Source organism: Helianthus annuus, chromosome 16 (assembly GCF_002127325.2).
Source record: "Helianthus annuus cultivar XRQ/B chromosome 16, HanXRQr2.0-SUNRISE, whole genome shotgun sequence".
NCBI lineage: Eukaryota > Viridiplantae > Streptophyta > Magnoliopsida > Asterales > Asteraceae > Helianthus > Helianthus annuus.
This window is the reverse complement of record NC_035448.2, coordinates 161007557-161029368: the sequence shown is the minus strand read 5'-3', so window position 1 is coordinate 161029368 and position 21812 is coordinate 161007557. Positions and strand designations below refer to the sequence as shown.

The window sequence follows — 21812 nt, the reverse complement described above, 5'->3', positions numbered from 1 at the left end:
AAAATAGTGTTTTTCATGTATTTTGTATTTACTTATTATTTACCAAAACTTTTTATCAAAATTACTTTCTACTTATTAAATAATATGCATAAAGAAAGGAGTAAAATCTATTTACTATTTATCAAAATTACTTTTTATTTATCAATTAAATATATAAAAAGATCGGATTAAACTGAAGTTTCTATTTGAATCAGAATTGCATTTTCTTGGTTTACCCTTGTGTTTGTTTGTTATATCTTATTTTTTTATCGAATAGAAAGTTTGACATCTTTAAATTAATCTGTAATATATGGAGCAGAAAGATTACGTGGTTTTAATGTTGACTTTGTTTGCAATTTCATAATCTTACGATGGATCAACAAATCAAATTCAAAGATAATACCATGGGATTACATAGCTTTTTTATAATAAATTAAAACTTTCATAATTGGGATTGTTTTATTTGCATAACGAAACCAAATGAATATATCTAGTATTACCTTATATTCAAAACGAGACAAAAAGGATCGTCCTCACTCAACAAACATGTTTATAATATGAACCAGATTAAAACTTTTATTTTGTTTGATATTAAGACCGATAGCGGTTCACTTTTATCTCACATTTTTATTTTCACTTGTATATGATATTAAGACCGATAACGACCAACTTTATTTGTTTTTTTCATTTTTTTTTATGTGATATTGAAACCGATAGCGAGTCAAGTTTTAATGGTTTATTAGTAATTTTATATTTCTTATTTGTTTAAACTTATTGTGATGTTTTTTGTAGTTCGTCTTTGACATGGGTTTGACTAAAAAAGAGAATTAAAACGAGTTAGTAAAAACACTATAATGGATTGATTGATAAAAAATCTAGATTGAACGAATAAAAACAAAATAAAAACAAGACAAAAAGGAAATGGATTGATTGAAAAAAAAAGTCTAATATTTTAGTTAAAAGAAAAGGTAAATACAAAATAGATGAAAAAACACTATTTTGGTAAATAGTTTTTAAGGAACACCAAAATGGTAAATACTTTCTCCATCAACATTACTTTGAAAAAAAACTCCAAAAAATGTGTAACAGTTAATATCTCCATCAACACTACTTTGGTAACGCCTAAGAGATGGTGTTGGGAAAGACTACAGATTAATGATCTGTGTAAATTTACCAATATACTCTTACAATAACATTAAACACAAATATTAAATAAAGAAAAATGAAGCATTTTTATTGGTTGAAACTTCTCGTCTTTTAACATTACCAAGAATTTATTCTCACTTGAACGCTCAACTATACACACATATATGTATATACATAGGTAAACGTTTAAAATTTAAAAATACATAAATAAACTAGTGTAATGGTTTTTATGTACGTAGCATACAAAGTTGTACATAAAAAGTAAAAAAATTTAAAAAAGAACCATTTGTAATATTATTAAATGATTTAGTTTTTTTCTTGTTTTCCTTTCAATAATGCATTGCTATGTTATAATAAACATCATTATATCGCAATAAAGTTATGACACTCACAAGATTGAAAAGCAACTATGTTTTGGCTACAAACTCATTTTGCCTCTTTACTTATGTGTAGGTGCCCCTGTGACGTCTCCCTCCTTGCCAATCCCGACTAAGAAAAAGAAATTACCTGATTATAAGAAATATCAAGCTCGGCCTTGTTGTCCAGTAAAAGATGATTCGCATTGCATTCCGAACTCAACTCCTTGCCCTACTCGGACATCGTCTACTTACTTTGATTCAGTCCACCCCACTGAACCTAATAATATTGCCATAGCAACAAGATCGTATAAAGCCCTTTTACCCACGGATGTTTACCCATATGATATACATCAGTTGACTCAAGTTAAACTCTAAGAATGACTACCTAATGAGCACAACCAAGTGATATAAATGCATTTTTGTTTATGTAAAAGATGGTATAAGTCTACTGGGTATTGCCTATGCACTAATATGAAACTATGCATTCCCCTTATTTCAATAACATGTTAGTAAGATCGAAACTTTACATATATAATGCTTATACTATATTAAATTGTTGGTACTCAAGAACGATAATTGTAAAAGAACAAGAATTTGACAAACTATGATTATGATTACTACTGAATACGATTATTCAAATACACAAACCCTAGTTATACTTGTTGAACCAGTGTCTTGGAACAACATTGTGTTAACACGTGCACAATTTATTCAATTTGATCAAACATCAAATTAGGGTTCATAGGTTTTCTGTTTGGGAATTAGGTTCAAAACCTATTAGATGTCAAATATAATTAATATTCTGTTTATCCCATCAAATAGTCTATAAATTTTATTAAAAAATATTTTTCTTAATTCTGATATTATTTGTAAATATAATTTGGTCAGAAAATAAATCCAGATTTTTATAAAATTAAATCGTTTATTTAAGTGTAATTATTTTTATAAATTAATCTATGGTTTATGAAACATACGTCATTTTGTAAAGAGTTAATTACATAGTTAGTCTCTATGGTTTGCACAAAGTAACATACTTAGACCATACGTAGTGGACAGTTTTGTGGGCGTTTTTGCCCTCTTCCACGCCCCAAAACGCCGGCAAGGCCGCCCCCATTGGCGTGTTTTGTGGTTTTTGGTTCCCATGCGTTTTTAAAAGCACGCCCAAGCCTCATTTGATGGCCAATCACATCTAACCCTTTTCTTCTTTAACCAATCAATTTTTTCATGGTTTTTTTTATTTTTTTTAATTCTTTACACCCCTTTTCACATAATGTCCATATCCCCATTACACTCATTTTAGAAAAACGCCCCATTGCTGACTGGGCTGCCACATGGCGCAAAACGCCCAAGGGTGGGGCATTATTCACCCCCAACGACTATGCATGGTCTTAGGTACAAATAGTTTAAAATCATCTTTTTGGTATTAACTTTTCATTTTGTAAAGTTTGGAGGTATTAACATTAATTGTTTGTTAAACTATTAGTACCTAAGTATGTTATTTTGTGCAAATCACAGAGACTAACTATGTTAATACCCTAGAAGTTAATACCTCCAAATGTTACAAATGAAAAGTTAATACCCTAGAAGGTTATTTTAAACTATTGTAACCTAAGTATGTTATATTGTGCAAACACAGGGACTAACTATGTAATTAACTCTTTTCTTAACTTTTATATATTTAACTTTGTATTAATTTATAAAATATAACATAAAATTATGGAAATTGTTTAATTAGATTAATCAAATTTTTATAAAACTTTAACAATTATTTGCAAAATCCATTTTATTTAATTTGCATAATGAAATTTGAATAGTTAAATAAAATCTGAATTTTTTATTTGTAATCTATTCAAATTATTTCCCATAACATCTTTTTGTAGATACTCATATATAAATAATTGATAATTAAACTAATACATTATCCATTAGGAATTTTACCAAACATGTTTGGTTTTCACAGTAATGTATGTATATTAATTGTGTCGTATTTTGTCTTGTAATTAGTTAACTTTTGATTATAGAGAGTGATCATAAACTATAGGTATTCCCAAACTAGAGTAAGAAACCTTAATCTCCTATTGGATCTAGTTATTCTTAGTAATTCGGCAATTATTAAATTAGTATTATTTAATCATCCTCCCATGTCCTTTTGGATTCCGCCGGTTGGCTCGACGGTGTAGGTCAGCCGGAGATAGAGTGCAAGGTCGCTTCACTGGCTTGACCTCTATCCCTATCTCTACTCTCCTATCTCCCATTCCCATTCGCTAACTGGGGTTGCCTCTCCTTTCCGTCGTTTATCTCCTTTTCGTTCACTGTCTTTTGATATTCTAACTGCCGGTTGGCTCGACGGAGTGGGTAAGCCGGTGTTAGCGTGTGTGGTCGCCTTTTTTGGCTTGAACCCTATCCCTAACACTTCTTTCCTATTTCCCATTCGCTGTCGGGGCTAGTCTATCGGTCTCTCAGGTCCTTCTGTCTCATGGAATATGATACCGGATGGGGAGGCGAAGAGTATGGTGGTGATGGTCCCTGGACGGAGGTGCAATATCAAAAGAACAGGAAGAGCCGTGGCAATGGAGTAGAGATGACTTTCATTGTCCAAAACTTGCCGGACCGGTCGACCAAGATGATATTATGGAGGGCTTTTCAGCCGTTTGGTTATGTTTCCGATGCTTATGTAGCCCGTAAAAAGGATAAAAGAGGTAACTGTTTTGGGTTCGTTAGATATGTGGGTGTCGAGAATGTGGAAACTACCTTGGAAGTCATGAATAAGGTGAAGATATTTGAAGCAAAAGTGTCGGTGTCTTTGGCGAAATACGATAAAAATCATAAAAAGTTCATCTACACGTCAAAAATTATAGGGGAAAAAATTTGGAAACCTAAGGAATCATCTTATATGGAACCCCGGGTTAATGGTGGTGCACCTTCCAGTAGGGCAGAGGTTCAGCCGGGTAAATCTTATGCTAGCTTTTTTCAGAGGGAGGGTCAACAGTCCTATTCTGGAGCTAAAGTATTATCGATCAACACTAAAGGCTCCACATATCCTTTGCACTGTTTTAATCGGTCTATCTATGATGTTGTAAAGGATCTTTATACCCTCAACAATCTGAATAGTATTCTCAGCAGTAGTGGGTTGAGAAATTTCGGTTTATCTTATGTGGGTGGCCTGAGCGTGTTATTAACCCTTGGAGATCCTGGGAGGGTTAAGGATGTCATGACCAATTTCACAGAGGTTTTGACCGGTGTTTTCAGCCGATACAATGTTTGGAAAGGGGAGGAAATATCGAATGAAAGAATTGTGTCATTACGTATTTCAGGTGTGCCGATTCAGCTCAGGGACAACACTGTTTTTGACCAAATTGGGGGACTGTTTGGCAGGGTTGTGCAGGAGTCGTCTTTTTCATGGCAGAATTCGGATAATTCAGAATGTTCTGTTTTGGTTTTGGTTCCCCTCGGTAAGAGAATTGAGGAGACTGTGGTATTGAACTGGGAGAATAGAAGGTTAGTAGCATGGGTGGTTGAGGAGGTAGCCGCGTGGAAACCTGAATTGTATGATTATAATTCTTCGGAAGGTTTGGACTTGGGTCATGCATCACCAGTTAGATCTAACGCTTGCTCCAATGATGATCAGAATATGGTTGATGAGGAAGAGGAAGGTGAAATAAGATCACCGGCCACCGAAGTTCCGGTACCGGAGGTTTTTGTCTGCTCACCGTCGATGTCAAACTTGGAACCAGGTAATGAAAAATCACAGCCAAAAGGTACGTTGGACAATGAAGAGACGGTGCATGTACTGCATGGGAATTCACACTTCCCAATGGACCATAATAATAATAATAATAATAATAATAATAATAATAATAATAATAATAATAATAATAATAATAATAATAATAATAATAATAATAAAGGCGGATATGAGGCATTTAATATGGCGGCTAATGTGATGGATAGTGGACCCCAACATACGATTGATATAAGAGTAGGAAATATAAATTCTTCAAACCAGGAGGGCCCAACTCCAACTGTTGGGCTTCGCAAGAGAAACCGGGCTAATAGAAGCCCACCCTCATCAGGTTCAATGTAGGGCCCACCTGCTAGAGGATTTTACCAAAATCCAAACCCAGGAGACAACTCTATTGACCTTAATCACTCTACATCGGAGACTGGATCAAGGAATGGTGAACCTATTGGCGGCGATTATCAGACAACTCATCAATCCGATGACTCGAATCAGGAAGTACCGACAGGGGACCCGACTGCGGGTGGGGAATTTTGTCTGGATCCAAGGGAGAGCAATCCTGATAACCTTTCTGTTAGGGATGAAGTCCAAGCAACATCGGTGATAGGGTCGAAGGTGGGCATTAATTTGCAAGGTTTTGAAGAAGCAACTGAATCACTGATTATTAGTGAAGGTGCATTTACTGGTTTTCAATGAATATCTTATCAGTAAATTTAAGGGGAGTACGGGATTCCCGTAAAGTCGATCGGATCAGGGGGATTATTACTTCTTATGGAGTTCATTTTCTTGCTATTCAAGAAACAAAATTGGGCGATATGTCTAATTTTATATTCAACGGTTACCGGGGCAGAGCAGCTTATCAACTGGAAGTTGTTAGTGCAGAGGGCAGATCCGGGGGTCTAGCTTGTCTATGGAACCCGGGTATTTTTACTTGTGATAATGTCATTAAGGACCATTATTTTTTGGCTCTATCTGGCTCATTGAATCAGATTGGCACTCGTATCAACTTGGTGAACGTTTATGCTTCCAGTGATGCCACTGTGAAAAGGTCTATTTGGGATAGGTTGGTGACTATAAAGAATTCTCTGCAAGGGTTATGGGTCTTCATGGGGGATTTTAATGAAGTTAGAGATGAAATGGAGCGATTCAATTCTGAATTCATTGCGTCTAATGCGGAGGCCTTTAATCAGTTTATTTTGGCCACGGGCCTGAGCGAGTATCAAATGGGAGGTGGTAGATATACGTATATTTCGGACCGTGGGGACAAATTAAGCAAGTTGGATCGGTTTCTGGTTTGTTTAGGGTTCCTGGAAAGATGGTCGATGGCGACAGTTTTAGCACTTAATCGGGATGTATCTGATCATAGGCCCATTCTTCTGTCCACTATTCCATCGGACTTTGGTCATATCCCGTTCAGATGCTATAATTCATGGATGGAAATTCCAGGTTTTATTTTATGGAGATCGTAAAGCATTTGTGCACTAACTTTGTATTTAATGGGCCTGCGGATATGGCCCTATCAGTTAAACTAAGATGGTTGAAAAACCAAATCAAGGCATGGCTCAAATTCGTCCGGGCGAATTCAGACAACGCTTATTTGGATACCAAAAAACGGATTAATATGCTGGAGCGGCTAGCTTAGGAAAGAGCTTTGGAGGAAGAAGAGCTTCATGAAAGAGCCGAATGTATGAGTATTGTTTTGGATGTGGACCGAAGGAAACAGTTGGATGCAAGGCAGAAATCTAGAGCTAGGTGGGCCCTTGATGGTGATGAGAATTCTACTTTCTTCCACAATACCATTAATTCAAATATAAGTAATAATCGTATCAATGGTCTCCTGATTGATGGTGTGTGGAATTCGAACCCGGTGATAATAAAAGAAGCTTTCTTTTATTTTTTCTCAAAACAATTTGTGGAGCCTATGAGTTCTCGGCCTAGCTTTATTGGCCAGAATCTAGCAACAGTTTCGATAGCAGAAGCAGATATGCTAGTGGAACCTTTCTCAGTAACCGAAATTAAGGAAGCAATTTGGGGTTGTGTAGGCGATCGGGCGCCAGGCCCGGATGGGTTCAATTTTAAATTCATCAAGAAGAATTGGGATCTCTTACATGGTGATTTTATTAGGTTATTCCACGAATTTTATGTTAATGGGTCTATTAATAAGTGTTGTTCGTCATCATTTATTGCACTTATCCCGAAAATTAAAGACCCATTGTCTCCTTCGAATTTTCGCCCTATTAGTCTGATTGGAGTAGTGAATAAAGCAATCTCGAAGGTTTTGGTTAATCGGCTTAAAAAGGTGATAGGGAGGCTTGTGTCAGAGGACAATCAGCCTTCTTAGCTGGGAGAAATATTTCGGATGGACCTTTAATCCTCAATGAAGTTATAGCTTGGTTGAAGAAAGCGAAGAAATCTGGAATGATCTTTAAGGTAGATATAAACAAAGCGTATGATTCCCTAAATTGGAATTATTTGGACTCGATTATGTCTCAAATGAATTTTCCGGCACGTTGGAGAGGTTGGATTATGGCGACTCTTGTTTCTTCTAGGGCTTCGGTGTCGGTGAATGGGTCACCGACCATGGAGTTCGAGTGTTCCCGTGGGTTGCGCCAAGGTGACCCGTTATCACCGTTCTTGTTTGTTTTAGCCATGGAGGCCCTTACGGGTATCATGAAGAAAGCCGTGACAGAAGGTATTTTCAATGGTTTGGGGTGCACGTCTAATGGGCCGGTTTTGTCGCATCTAATTTATGCGGACGATGTGGTTTTCCTAGGCGAATGGTCGAGTGAAAATGTACTAAATCTCCGTAGATTATTGAGATGTTTCCATTTGGTTTCGGGTTTGAAAGTGAATCTCGCCAAGTGTTCCTTGTTCGGGGTTGGCATAGATGAGCTTGAGGTGCAACAAATGGCGGACTCAATGGGTTGTAAAAAAGGTACTTTTCCTTTTAAGCACTTGGGTTTGGTGGTGGGGGCCAATATGAACCTTATTCGTAATTGGAAACCGATCATATATGTTTTTAAAAATCGGCTATCACTTTGGAAAGCCAGAAATCTTTCATATGGTGGTAGAATCACATTGCTCAAGTCGGTCTTGAACGCGTTACCTACGTATTTTTTCTCCTTGTATAAAGCTACGACAAAAGTTATTGATATTTTAGAACAGTTGCGGAGAGTTTTCTTTTGGGGCGGGTCGGATGACAATTCTCCCATGAGTTGGTTGGCATGGGAAAAAGTTATCGCTCCTACTAAATATGGCGGCCTAGGATTTGGATCTTTACGGGACGCTAATCTTGCTATGTTGTCGAAGTGGTGGTGGAGGTTTAAAACGGATAAAGAAGGTTTATGAAGGAGGGTAGTGTGGGCGGTTTATCATAATAATAGTTCTTGGTCATCAATCCCGGCAAAGGTGTCTGTGGCCGGCCCTTGGAAACAGATAGTTGGCATTCAAACACATCTGGATCGAGTCGGTATTTACCTTTCAGATTCAATTTGGTGTAAAATCGGATGTAGTTCGAAGACGTCATTCTGGCTGGATTTTTGGGTTGGGAATAAGCCATAATTCTGTGAGTTTCTGCTTCTTTTCGCTCTTGAAATCGATAAACTTTGTCATGTCTCGGATCGAGTATCATGGGGGCCTGATTGTGTCTATCTGCATTGGAGCTGGAAGCGTCCTGTCTCAGCCGAAGGAGAAATGAATGAACTAATGGCCCTTTATCTCATGTTATGTGATTACAGCCCATATCATGGCCCGGATAGGTGGGTTTGGGGGCATGATAATTCTGAAAACTTCACCGTGGCTAGTATTAAACGAATAGCGGAATTGATTGGAAGGGCTGTCCCGGAGTATCAGTTCGTTTGGAATAGTTATGTCCCTAAAAAAGTTGGAATTGTCCCTTGGAGAGCACTTTTGGAGCGGCTACCGACAAGGGTGGCGTTGACGGCTAGGAGTGTGAATATCGGTGACACCAGTTGCGTTCTCTGTGGCGATTACGAAGAGACCAGTGAGCACCTGTTTGTATCATGCCAATTCGCTCAATCGGTTTGGTTGGTTATGGCGCAATGGTGCAAATCCCCTCCTGTGATTGCTTTCAGCCTTAGGGATATTCTAGATGCTCATATGTTTCTTCCAGGTAGTAAAAAGAAAAAGAAAGTATTCGGTGCTATCTCTCATGTTGTTATTTGGAGTCTATGGAAGATGAGAAATGAAGTTTTATTTGGAGAAGCTAATCCGAGTGTATCGAAGGTAGTGGAAGAATCAAAATCGATGTCATATCACTGGGTTAAGAATCGGTCGAAGTCCTCTCATTGGTCTTGGGGTGAGGGGTGTAGTTTTAACTTGGTAATGTAGATCTGTAAGTCTTGGTGGTGCTATTATATTGATGTATTTGGTGATGTAACTTGTAAATGTGGTGTCTAGCATCTTGCTAGTTGGAATGAAATAATTTTTGTTGGCCGTTCAAAAAAAAGTATTATTTAATCATTTAGGGTAAATCCTAGGTATTTTCTCTCAATAATTCCAATACAACAAATGTGTGCTTAATTGCTAACTACCGAACTCAAAAGTTCCACGCATTGAATGCGTGTATATAGAAAGTTAAGGAAACAATTATGCGGAGAATATTACGAAGGTGAAATAATCAACACTTTCTCCTCACCACCAAGCAGCCTATCACTAGAGATAGAACCAACACGCTAAATCATTAGGCAAACTACCAGGTCGTGGCTGCAGACACCAACATCGACCGTGCACGTACAAAGAGTTCTAGTTGTTATGAGATGATTATAAGGAGCAAGCAAAAAGTTTGCTTAGTGGGATGCGATTTAACTCTTAACAAGATTACTAGAAATCTTCACGGATGGTTCATTAAAACAAAACTTGATGGAAATATCCCGAATGGTTCATTGAAACGCGACCACGAATTAGGAATCTTTGTGAACAACTCAATCAAAGCGCACTGGTAGATTAGTTCTCCAACCACTTGCTCTTATTTGAGTGGTGAAGAGGTATGGTCCCAAGTCCATGCACATATGGCAGGGACCACACCACTTTTACCCAGCATGGCGTCTACATCAGCAAATCACATCTAGAAGCTTCTGGAAGGAATCGCAGGTGACACCAAAGATGCTCTCCCAGACAAGAAGAACAACACGTGTCACCAATAGATGGACGCCAGCTGGACCTGCAAGATATTCCTAGGACAGGCTGACAACCACTGTTAGAATTCTCCTAACTGGACGAATAGAGACGCGTCACGCCATCCACTTCTCCCTCTTTCTCCCTATTTCACCTACAACACACACTATTCTACTCAGAACAGTACTTATCTCACGCTGGAGGGTGGTCACAAGGAGAACCCCCCCTATTCCCCTCCTTGTGGCGAGTCACCGGTGTTCTGTTTTGCAGGAATCCAGCAGTTAGCGAGTGGAGGAAAAGATTGAACCCTTATTCACAAGACGACTCAGCTGGTTAGCCTAGTGTTAACCAGTGTTTCATCATTGGCGCCCACCGCATCTTTTGCAACCATTTTCATCTCTTTTCTCTTTCAAAAACACTCTCTGAATGGCTGAACAAAACCTTTCTCTTCACGTAGACGGAGAAAGCTCTTCTTTTGTGTTGCCGATGGGCACCGTTCACGTCCAAGGGCACCAAAGGAACGGGACCGTTAGAGAAGAACCAGGGAACAATGAAATTCCTGATTTCTTTGGAAGTTCTTTCAGAGTTATCAACCAAGCTACATCTGGAGCTATCAACCAAACAGCCCCTAGAGTCACCAACCAAACAACTCCAGGAGTTCAAACGCCAAACCATGGTGCAGGTCCTTCAGCACCATCGGCTCAGGCTTAGCTAAACTTCTCAGCTATATTAGGGCTACCTGAAGGAGAAACTCTGGCTTCCTGGTACGCCAAACAGACAACATCACTAAACATGGTCTATGCGCAGTTGAGCGCACAACAAGCATTGCTCCAGGCACAAGCTGCTCCATCCTCTTTTGTTACTCCATCTCAAAGGCCACCAAACACCCAAATTCCAGAACAGGCGCATGCGCGGAACCAGCAACATGAAAAATCATCCACCATCAGGAGACAAAGCGTGCACGACACACACGACACCTATGGTGAGACAGAAAGCAATTATGAGCAGTACACTTACCAACAGAGGAAACATCCGCTACACACTCGCTTAGGCCCACGCAACATCAATAACGAATGGGAGAGTCACAATGAAGAAGATGACTCAACTTATAAGCAAGAAGAAAGCTCCATTTTTAGAAGACTACCACCGAACCACGAAGCATACAGGCCCCGTGCACGTGCGAGATACATTCCAAGCGGTGAACATGACTTCACTCTAAGTTATCGTCTAGAGGGCATAGCTGAGAAATGGAAGTTCATCAGAGAAATTGTCGTGGCCCCACTAGACAAGACAAAGCTGCCACACAATGTAGGTAAGTATAATGGCCTTACAGATCCCGATGATCACCTTCAAGTCTTCACGGGCGCAGGAGTAGTAGGTGGTTGGTCATTGCCAACTTAGTGCCATTTTTTTGTACAAACCTTCGTCGGCGCAGCACGCGCATGGTTTGATAGCTTGCCAGAGGGAAGGATCAAGTATTGGATGGACTTTCAAAACAAGTTTCTGGCACACTTCTCCCAACAGTGCAGACATACCAGAGACCCTGCGGATTATTTAAATATCTGGAGAAAAGATCACGAAAGCATCGAAGACTTTATCACTAGATACAACAAAGAATGTTTGGAAATAGGAGATGTTGGGGAAAGAATGATGCGCGCACATTTCATGTGAGTTGTCAAGTGTGACGAATTAATCAAGAGAGTCAAGGGCAGAGATGGAGGTCCCAAAGACTGGGATACCTTCATCGAAGCAGCGAAAACCATTGCTAGAACCGACAAACAGCTGACCTGCGATGACAGCCGTTAGTATAGTTATAGCCAGCATGCCAACTATAGACGCAATAAGAAGGGGAAGGGTCAACCCTGGAAGGCATCTGGCTATAAGGAAAGAAGCCCACCAGCTGAAGATGAGCGCGCGACTATCAACCAAATCAGCTATCGCAAAGAGGTTAAGAAAGAAAAAAAAAACAATGGACACCTCTCACAAAAACCCCTTCTGAAGTCTTGTTAACTGAAAACCATCAATTCAAAGCCCCATTACAGATGCACAACAAAAGTGGGCAAGACCCAAACCTTTTCTGTGAATTTCACAAAGATACAGGTCATCTGACAGATGACTGTATTAGTTTAAGGCAAGAGATAGAACGGGCGTTGAAAAGTGGTAAACTCACCCATCTGATCAAAGGGGGAAAGAGATAATCATCAGATCCAAAGAAGAGAGGAGGGTCCAGATAACAACAAACTTCGAAAGCTGTAAACACATATGATTCAAGGGGATCAGAGAAGACCCAGAAAAAATTACAACAAGCACGCCCAGGATGACTCCCGGCGTGAGAGGCAAGTCATTTTCCCGGTAGTACGAGGTGGAAGCCCACCAGCTGAAGACGAGCGCGCGACTATCAACCAAATCAGCTATCGCAAAGAGGTTAAGAAAGAAAAAAAAAACAAAAAAAAAACAATGGACACCTCTCACAAAAACCCCTTCTGAAGTCTTGTTAACTGAAAACCATCAATTCAAAGCCCCGTTACAGATGCGCAACAAAAGTGGGCAAGACCCAAACCTTTTCTGTGAATTTCACAAAGATATAGGTCATCTGACAGATGACTGTATTAGTTTAAGACAAGAGATAGAACGGGCGTTGAAAAGTGGCAAACTCACACATCTGATAAAAGGGGGAAAAGAGATAATCGTCAGATCCAAAGAAGAGAGGAGGGTCCAAACAATAAGAAACTTCGAATGCTGGAAACACATATGATTCAAGGGGGTTAGAGAAGACCCAGAAAAAAATATAACAAGCACGCCCAGGATGACTCCTGGCGCGAGAGGAAAGTTGTTTTCCCGGTAGTACGAGGTGGAAGCCCACCAGCTGAAGACGAGCGCGCGACTATCAACCAAATCAGCTATCGCAAAGAGGTTAAGAAAGAAAACAAAGAAAAACAATGGACACCTCTCACAAAACCCCTTCTGAAGTCTTGTTAACTGAAAACCATCAATTCAAAGCCCCGTTACAGATGCGCAACAAAAGTGGGCAAGACCCAATCCTTTTCTGTGAATTTCACAAAGATACAGGTCATCTGACAGATGACTATATTAGTTTAAGACAAGAGATAGAACGGGCGTTGAAAAGTGGCAAACTCACCCATCTGATCAAAGGGGAAAAGAGATAATTGTCAGATCCAAAGAAGAGAGGAGGGTCCAGATAACAAGAAACTTCGAAAGCTGGAAACACATATGATTCAAGGGGGTCAGAGAAGAAACAATTCCCGTTTACCAAAACTCTCCGTAACTGTGTGAAGAAAAATCAATTCTTGTGGACTCCGGAAGCAGAACTTGCATTCAGAGAAATGAAGGACTGCTTGATACGCTTGCCCACATTAACAGCCCCAATAAAAGATGAGCCGTTGGTCATGTATTTGTCAGCATCAGAGGAGGCGGTTGGGGCAATTGTTTTGGTTGATCGACAAGGTGTGCAGACACCAGTATACTACGTCAATCGCACTTTGAACGATCCAGAAACCAGATATTCTATCATGGAAAAGCTAGTTCTAGCACTTATCCATGCATCCAGAAGACTACGTAGATATTTTGCCAATCATGTCATCCACGTTTTGACGAACTACAATATTGGCAATATCCTAGCTAGACCAGAAATTTCAGGCAGGCTGGCGAAGTGGGCCATCGAACTAGGAGGTCCTAATGTGGTTTTCAAACCAAGACCGACAATTAAAGGACAGGTACTAGCCGACTTTCTTACAGAAGTACCTGACGACAAGGATCGAGAATGCAAAACAATGGAGAAAGCAGAAAAGCAATATCCTGAAGAGTCGTGGCTGTTGTACACAGACGGCGCATCCAACGAGGATGGAGCAGGGGCATGCTTAAGGTTACTAAGCCCAGAAAGTTGGTCGAACTGGAGTATGGAACAATATTAACATAATTCAATGCGAGCTAAAATCCGGAATATTTTTCTCAGTAATATAATAAAAGGTGTGCCAGGAGACAGCACTTCAGTTTGATTCTAGGTTTATTTTTGGACTGGTTCAGCATGTCTAAAAGATTTATTTCCTACGATGGAACAATCAAAACTATGTCTGGTGAGTGATCGGTTGTCAGCTTTCAACAGTTCTGGGTCCATTCGTTGGTCTTGGAGCAGGTTGCCCTCCACGCAAAGCGAATTGTCTGAATTGTAAGATTGCATTAGTTTAATCGGTTCCTTTAGTCTTAATGGAAACATGGATGTTTGGACTTGGCAGGCGAGTAAAGATGGCCCCTACTCAGTGAAATTGCTCAGACATCTCAGGGCTCCCCCGAGTGAACCTCCAGATGATTATCTTTTCTCTTGGAATAAGTGGCTGCCAAAGAAAATAAATATTTTTTTGCTAGCGCCTCCCTCGTAACAGACTCCCAACCAAAATAGAACTGATAAAACGGTCCATTCAGGTTAATTCACTGACATGTCCATTATGTGGTGAGGCAGACGAGTCATTAGAACACCTTATGATTTCTTGTTATGTAACGAGTGTTCTATGGCAAATGATCTCCATCTAGTGTCATATTCCCCAAATATACGCTTTTGCCTTGCAAGACCTGCTCAATGTTCACAGAACCTTAGGCGGATCAGAGGTTAAAAGAGATGTTGTCAAGTCGATAATTCTGTTATCTTGCTCGATAATCTGGAAAAATAGGAACGAAGTTGTATTCAAATCTAAGAGGTTGACTATTGGAGACATTTTGGATGGGGTGAGATCCCGTGGATATTTATGGTTTAAGAATCGAGCAAAGACATTATCGCTCAATTGGGAGTAATGGTGCAACTTTAATTTCGGTTCTTAATCTTTCTAATATAATAAATCAAATGTGAATGTGCTGAGTTGTCAACACCACAAGCCACCCCCTTATCGCTCTCCTATGTGTCATTTTCTCATATTTTTTCTTTTTTTTAATCCTGTTTGTCATTTTCTCAGATTTTTATTTTTTTTAGAAAACCTAAAGTCAAACCCTTCTCAATTCAGCTCATCTGATTCAAACTCAGAACCTCTCTTTGTCATTCCACCTTTCCTCAAACAACTTTTCTCATTCAAAATTCAAATTCAATATTTCCCCAGATCAGACCTGTTTATTTGTTTTATTCACACATTCTTTCTTCACATTTCCATATTCTCTTTGAAACCCTAATAGAGACGCCTCTGATGAAACAATCTTGCTGCTGATTGATGATGAAACAACATTAAACACGATTGATAAAGATAAATCCTATTATCAATTGAAGACGGCTTCAAGGTAACTTGCAATCGAACTCGATTTTAGGTAACCTTCAACTTCTTTCAATTGGTTATAGTATGATACTCGTAGGTTTGTCGAAAACTCTAATCGGTTTTCTGAGGATCTGATAAAGGTAAATCCAAACCCTACATATGTGTTTTAAGGTTTTATGATCTTCATTATTCTAGAGTTAGATTCATGAGATCTGATTTTAAGGTTTGAAGCAATTCTTTCAACTGGTGCAAAAAGATGGTTCCTTCAAGAAACCCAACCTCTCTTCTTCACCAACACCAGCACACCAGCAGTTGATGGTGAAACAAAAACACCAGCAGTTGTTGAAGATGAGGAGAATAAATCCCAAAAGAAAGAACCCACAGTAAGTTACTTATAAATAAAGACATGTGTTGGTATCAGGGGCGGACCTACCTTAGCCCGTGGGTGGGCGGCCGCACCCCTGGGAAAAAAATTTAGTGTTATTTTTCGCGAAAAAATCCCGACTGCACCCCTTGGAAAATTTCGACCGCACCCCTTGGAAAATTCTGACCGCACCCCTCAGAAAAAATGTTAGGAATTTATATAAAAAAATTGTGAACACGGATTTAAACCCGACCCAATTATGTAAACAAGTTAGCCCACTAATCTCTTTAAATAAAACTTGTATTCCTATAACCCAACATCAAGTCCAATTGAATAAGTTTATGGTAAAACCCAACCCAAATAACAAAATCAATTAACAAAACATAACCCAATTACCCAAATAAACCCAATCGGCCAATCGACCTTTCATCTCTCCCGCCCTCCCCTCTCTGCTGCAGCGACCAAGAAATAGAAGAAGGATCAACCTGCAGACAGGCTTCGATCGATCAGCCACAAATCTCGCCGAGTCGCCGTAGACAGAGTGCAACTAACTGACCAGGTACCACTCCTTGATTTTATTTTTGAAGAGTTTTGATAAGGTTTTTGATAGGGTTGTTGAATGTTGATAAGGTTGCTGTTGTAAAGTTACGGCAAATGGCAATTGTAGGAAATTAGGAAAATAGATTTATAGGGTTCATTTTATTATTAAATATTATAAAGAAGTTACTGGATTGTTGATTAAATATTAGAAAAAGGTTGCTGTTGATTTATATGTTCAACTTGATTTCATTATTAAATGTTAAATTTAATATTTAATAATAAAATGTTTATTTTGGATCATCTTCCGATTGTTGATTAAATAAAATCTTTAAGAAAGTACCTCTAGATAATGTTTTGGATAGATTTTAAAAAATGAAAACCCGTAGGGCGACTTTTTAAATATGTTTGTAACAATGTTTGACGTGTTTTTGATGATTATATAAATTTAAGTTTGATGTTCTTTTTTTACATGACCCGACCCGAACCGGTATTTTTATGTATATATCTAGACGCCTAAAATTTTAAAAAAATTTCCGCACCTCCATGAAAAAATTCCTGGGTCCGCCACTGGTTGGTATATGGTAAGACCTGAGAATTTATTATAAAACATTTACGTTTCAAGTTGATGTCCTTATCTTCGACGGTTGTGGGTTAGTCTCCCAACAATCACACCCATTAAAGGAGGTACCAGGTGGTTGTATTGTGTGACTTTGAATGAATTTTGATGTTGCTTCAGTCGTTAAAAGTCAACATGAGATAATTTGACTTTCGAGATTAAATGGATTAGCTTAATATGACTTTCGTTTACGAATATAATACACCAATATTGCTATATTGTTTCGATTTATGTATTTTATTGATTAATGTTAATATAGATATGTTCTTTGCTTCTACTGTGAGGATGTTTGGATTGTCGTTTTGGTACTAATTGTATCTATTAATATGTTAATTAATCGAATCAATGTTTTTGTTGCAGTTGGTGGCGGCTTTCAGAAAATCTTTCGTGATGTCGGTTCTTGATCGGATCCACAAGAAAGAAGGGAAAACAAAAGGCACAAATAAAGGTAATTTTGATGCCATTATACGGTCGTAACTTGTATGTATGTATGTTGAGATAATTCAAATATGGTATACATGGGGATGTTTGCATGGGTTTATGCACGTGAGTGAGTCTTGTTTTTCATTTGTTTGTTTACTGTTAGTTGTTTTCAGTTTCTCCGCATGTTCGAGTCGTATGTCTGTATTTCCCTTTTAAATAGTGTCTTTGGTGATGAATGAGAATGATGAGAGTTCTGCCAGTTTCTTTGTGTTTGATACTTTTGTTCTTGTGAGTGTGAAAAGTGAGAGTGCTCATAACGCTTCTGAAACCAACAATGTATTCAAATTGTTTCATGTTGCTGGCAAAACGAGCAGTCTTTCCAAATGACGAATTTTTTGGTTTTTGGAAGGTCAAATTACTGAAATCTATTCTTGCTTTTAACTGGTTTCACAGATTGACTTGTAATCAAAATCACTAATATGGCTTTATTTCTATTCAGTTGATTTTAGTTAGTGGTTTTTAAACAAATAGATTTTCAAGAGAACAGGTTTGTTGACCCATGGTTTGTTATGTTTAAGGATGTGTTAATGTATAATTTACTATATTTATGGAATATTCGGCACTGGTTTTGATGTGAATCTCTATTGACTGAATTAAATCGCAAATGACCATCAAATTTTACGGCTTTATGATTATTTAATTTTATTTTCATGTAAGTAGTTGGAAGTAATCTGATGGTTGATGCAACATATGTGCTTTTTTCTATTAATTTATTAATTAATTTCTTTAAAATTTTACAAGAACGCATCTTCATCGTTAGTGAACTGCTTCGTGTTATCTTATATAAATTTCAAATATACAATAAATAATCTGGTAGGTAGCCTTATTTTACCATGGCCAGGCAACATGTTTGTTTATTAGAACCATTAGCAGTTGGCACAAAGGGTTTGGGGTCAGGTTGGGTAAAAGGTTGGATATCATTTACTTGTAGACATGTATGTTGATTCTATGGGTTGAAAGTCTCGTGTAGAATGTTTTTAAGCATACAACCTACTAATTCCTTTTATAAAAAATAAATTATTGTTGAGTAATAATAGGAAGAACAAAAAGGCCGCAATTTTCTTTATTCCATTAAAATGAAAGGTTTGGCCTTTTTAATTTATAAATATTGCTCAATTTGTACTTCAAACTTTATAGAATTAATCAGCCTAATTAAATTGTGTTACAACTTAAAGTACAATATTTGACTTTATAAAGTCAAATTCACTTTGTTTTTCTGTGTTAATGTCAAAATGCAGCTAAGAAATCCAGTTTTGGAGTATGATCAGGATACTCATGTTAATTATACAACCACAATGTACTGAGGTTGACTTTACAAAGTCTACTCATTCGGCCGGCTCAACCATTTTGGTGGCGTAAAGCAAATTCAAAAACTCAAGGTCTTTTTCCAAAAAAAAAAAAAAACACTATTTGAGAAAAAAACCTCTTTTACCCGGGCTTGGGACCGGCAAAATAAACTAAAAGGTTTATTGTTGGCGAATTTAACTTAATTTTTTGTAATTTTATATATTTTTTATATGTGTAAAGATAAGTTCAGCCCAACCCAAATGTCATATATAATTTTTTTTCAAGTTGGAGGCCTAAAGCCCAAGCCTCAAAATACTTGGGCTTGGGTTGGCCCTAATTCTAATGCATGTTATATTTTTCTTTCTTAATGTCAAAATGCAGTTAGGAAATCCAATTTTGGAGTATGCAACTGATTTAAACTCGCGGGCCAAGTTTTTTTGGTCTCATGGTCTTATATCGGATTCGACATACAAATTGCTCACTTCTGCATGTAATTATTTGCGCTATGTGAGTGAATATTATAGAGATTCGGTCTCTCCAATATGCGCAAAAGTTTGTAGTGAAGTAAGCCGCGAAACCAGTAGATTCGTGGACAAATATGATGTCACTCTTGATGTTTGTATTCTGTCGGTGCTCTCACAGTCCAAGATCATTGTTCCTCAGGTACATATTGTTTACTAACAAATATCAATAACACAATTAAAAAAATGTTTTTTTTTTCATAGAAAAATGGCCACTTGATTCTTAAAAAATGTAGACACCCATATAGAGCATTATAAAAGTCTTGATGTTATGTTGTGTTTGCAGCAAGTAACCGAGAGGGTCGATGTTTGTGTGGAAGATGAAACCGTTAACTATCTTAACCGACACGATGTCCTAGAGCGCTGCATGCGCGTTTGGTTGGAGTACGGAAAATGGGATGTTTGTAGCAAGTAAGTTTCTGTATATCACTTTGCAGACCCGTTTCACTTATAAATATCTCATTCTAAACCTATTACTAATCTTTTTGACCCGTAAATAACATCCTAGACTATGAACTGCTCAACATCAATTTGATTAGGATTTATTTTTATTTAGATTTCATTTTTTTTACAAATTACTTTCAGTTAGGGCTTTTGACCCTCATATTTATTACATTGATTTGTTCAGACTAAGGTTTGTTTTTATCAAATGTTTTCATTGATTTGATTTTATCCATCACATAGTGCTAAACTATTTGAAACGATATTGTTAATCTATTATATGTTATTGCGTTCTTTAGGATTTTTGTTAATGAAGTTTCGTTTTTTGTTTTTGCATATCATCGACGCATCCCCAACGATTCAACAATAGCGATGTTTAATTAATCTGTTCAATCTGTTCTTTTGCCATATAATTGTCCCATCCTCTTCTTCCTTCTTCATCGCACAACACCAAGGTGGTCGCAACCGCCGACCCCTGCCCCAGGAGGTGAGCGGCCGCGAGCTCGCAGAGCTGGTGGTATCGGTATTTATTTAGCAGCGGAAATTTCATCAGGACCGTAGTTAGGAAATATTTTATCAGAGTAAAACACTACATTTTTATAATAATAAATACATGGGAAAAAAACCCAAGTTTCCATTACAAACATGTTTTTAGGGATAAACCCTAATTTATTTAAATAAAACTTCTTCTTTATTTCGGTAACTTTTATAGCCACTTTTCCAAGCCTTCAGTGCTCTCCAGCTGGCTTCTATTTGGCGCTCACATTTTGTTACCTGAAACGCGTTTAAAAACATTTTATCAGTAAGAAATACTGGCGAGTAAATCCCAGGTTAATCAAAAGAGGTTTTATCATTTTATAGCATTGAGGGCAATCCAACAATTACATTTGTTTATATCTACTTTAATTACCACCCACGGTACTGTCAATCCTGACTTGTGGTATTGTTACTACTCACAGTGTAGTAACAGGTTATGTATACAAAACCCCAAGATACCGACGATAATTGTAGAATACAAATACCCAATCACTGAATTGTGATTTAAAACATTTGAGGTTTTGTGAAAACATTTTGTGAAAAGAGGAATTACTCACATTGCTAATTTAGGTATTTCCTTGTGACTTCCTGGTTATAATCTATTAATTTAAACAATGCACACGCGTTAGTATAATAACCCAAATTTACATTAGCTATACCCTCCCCCCGAGACAGAACTCCAACGACTGTGTCACACCCCCAAAATTACCACCTAGGGAGTGTCCCTGTTAGGCGTGTGACGACTAGCAATGAGCCACCAATTACATTGAATCACAAGTTTGAAATAAAACTTCGTTATTTAAAGATACTAAAATCCCAACATACGTTATTCAAAACCATACGTTTAGCGGAAGCGTTAATGTAGCGTAATATAAACGTTATCCAAACAAACATAGTAAATAAAAGTCTGATAATATATCCCTCGAGCAACCATGACCACTCGCGCCCTCCAGCCAGCAAGTTCCTGCTTTCAAAGTACCTAAGGACCTGCGAGCATGTAACACACGTATCACACAAAGCTGGCGAGTTCACAGTTTTAGAAAACGTTTGTTACCCGGTGTATGTAAAACAGTTTAATACCCAATGCAAGTAATATTGTTAATATCTCATTTCCAAACACGGACGGCTCACGGACTGCCCTTCCCACGTACTCCTATCTAGTACTGGGCCAGACTGGGTCATTAGTTCACCTCCGTCCTCTACAGGCACGGGGTGAGGGTGCCAAACCTAAGTAGCGCTACTAACTAATACCCGATGAGGGACTTACAAAAGATGATAGGTGAGAATATTAACCAATATACCCGTTTTTACCCAAAGACTTATCCCCCCCATGGGATACCCACTGACTGTCCCCAACCACTGGGACGCATGCTCGAATGTAGTGAACTCACCTTAGATTTGCTCGGTAG

General features: G+C 38.2%; 2 protein-coding genes across 2 annotated transcripts; both read left to right on the top strand.

Annotated features, from left to right (window-relative positions):
- The first annotated feature begins 5915 nt into the window (after positions 1-5915).
- Positions 5916-6692, top strand: LOC110919855. Its single transcript, XM_022164103.1, has one exon. The coding sequence runs from the start codon at positions 5916-5918 to the stop codon at positions 6690-6692; it is 777 nt and encodes a 258-aa protein (XP_022019795.1).
- A 2236-nt stretch (positions 6693-8928) lies between these two features.
- Positions 8929-9573, top strand: LOC110919854. Its single transcript, XM_022164101.1, has one exon. The coding sequence runs from the start codon at positions 8929-8931 to the stop codon at positions 9571-9573; it is 645 nt and encodes a 214-aa protein (XP_022019793.1).
- Positions 9574-21812: the final 12239 nt, after the last annotated feature.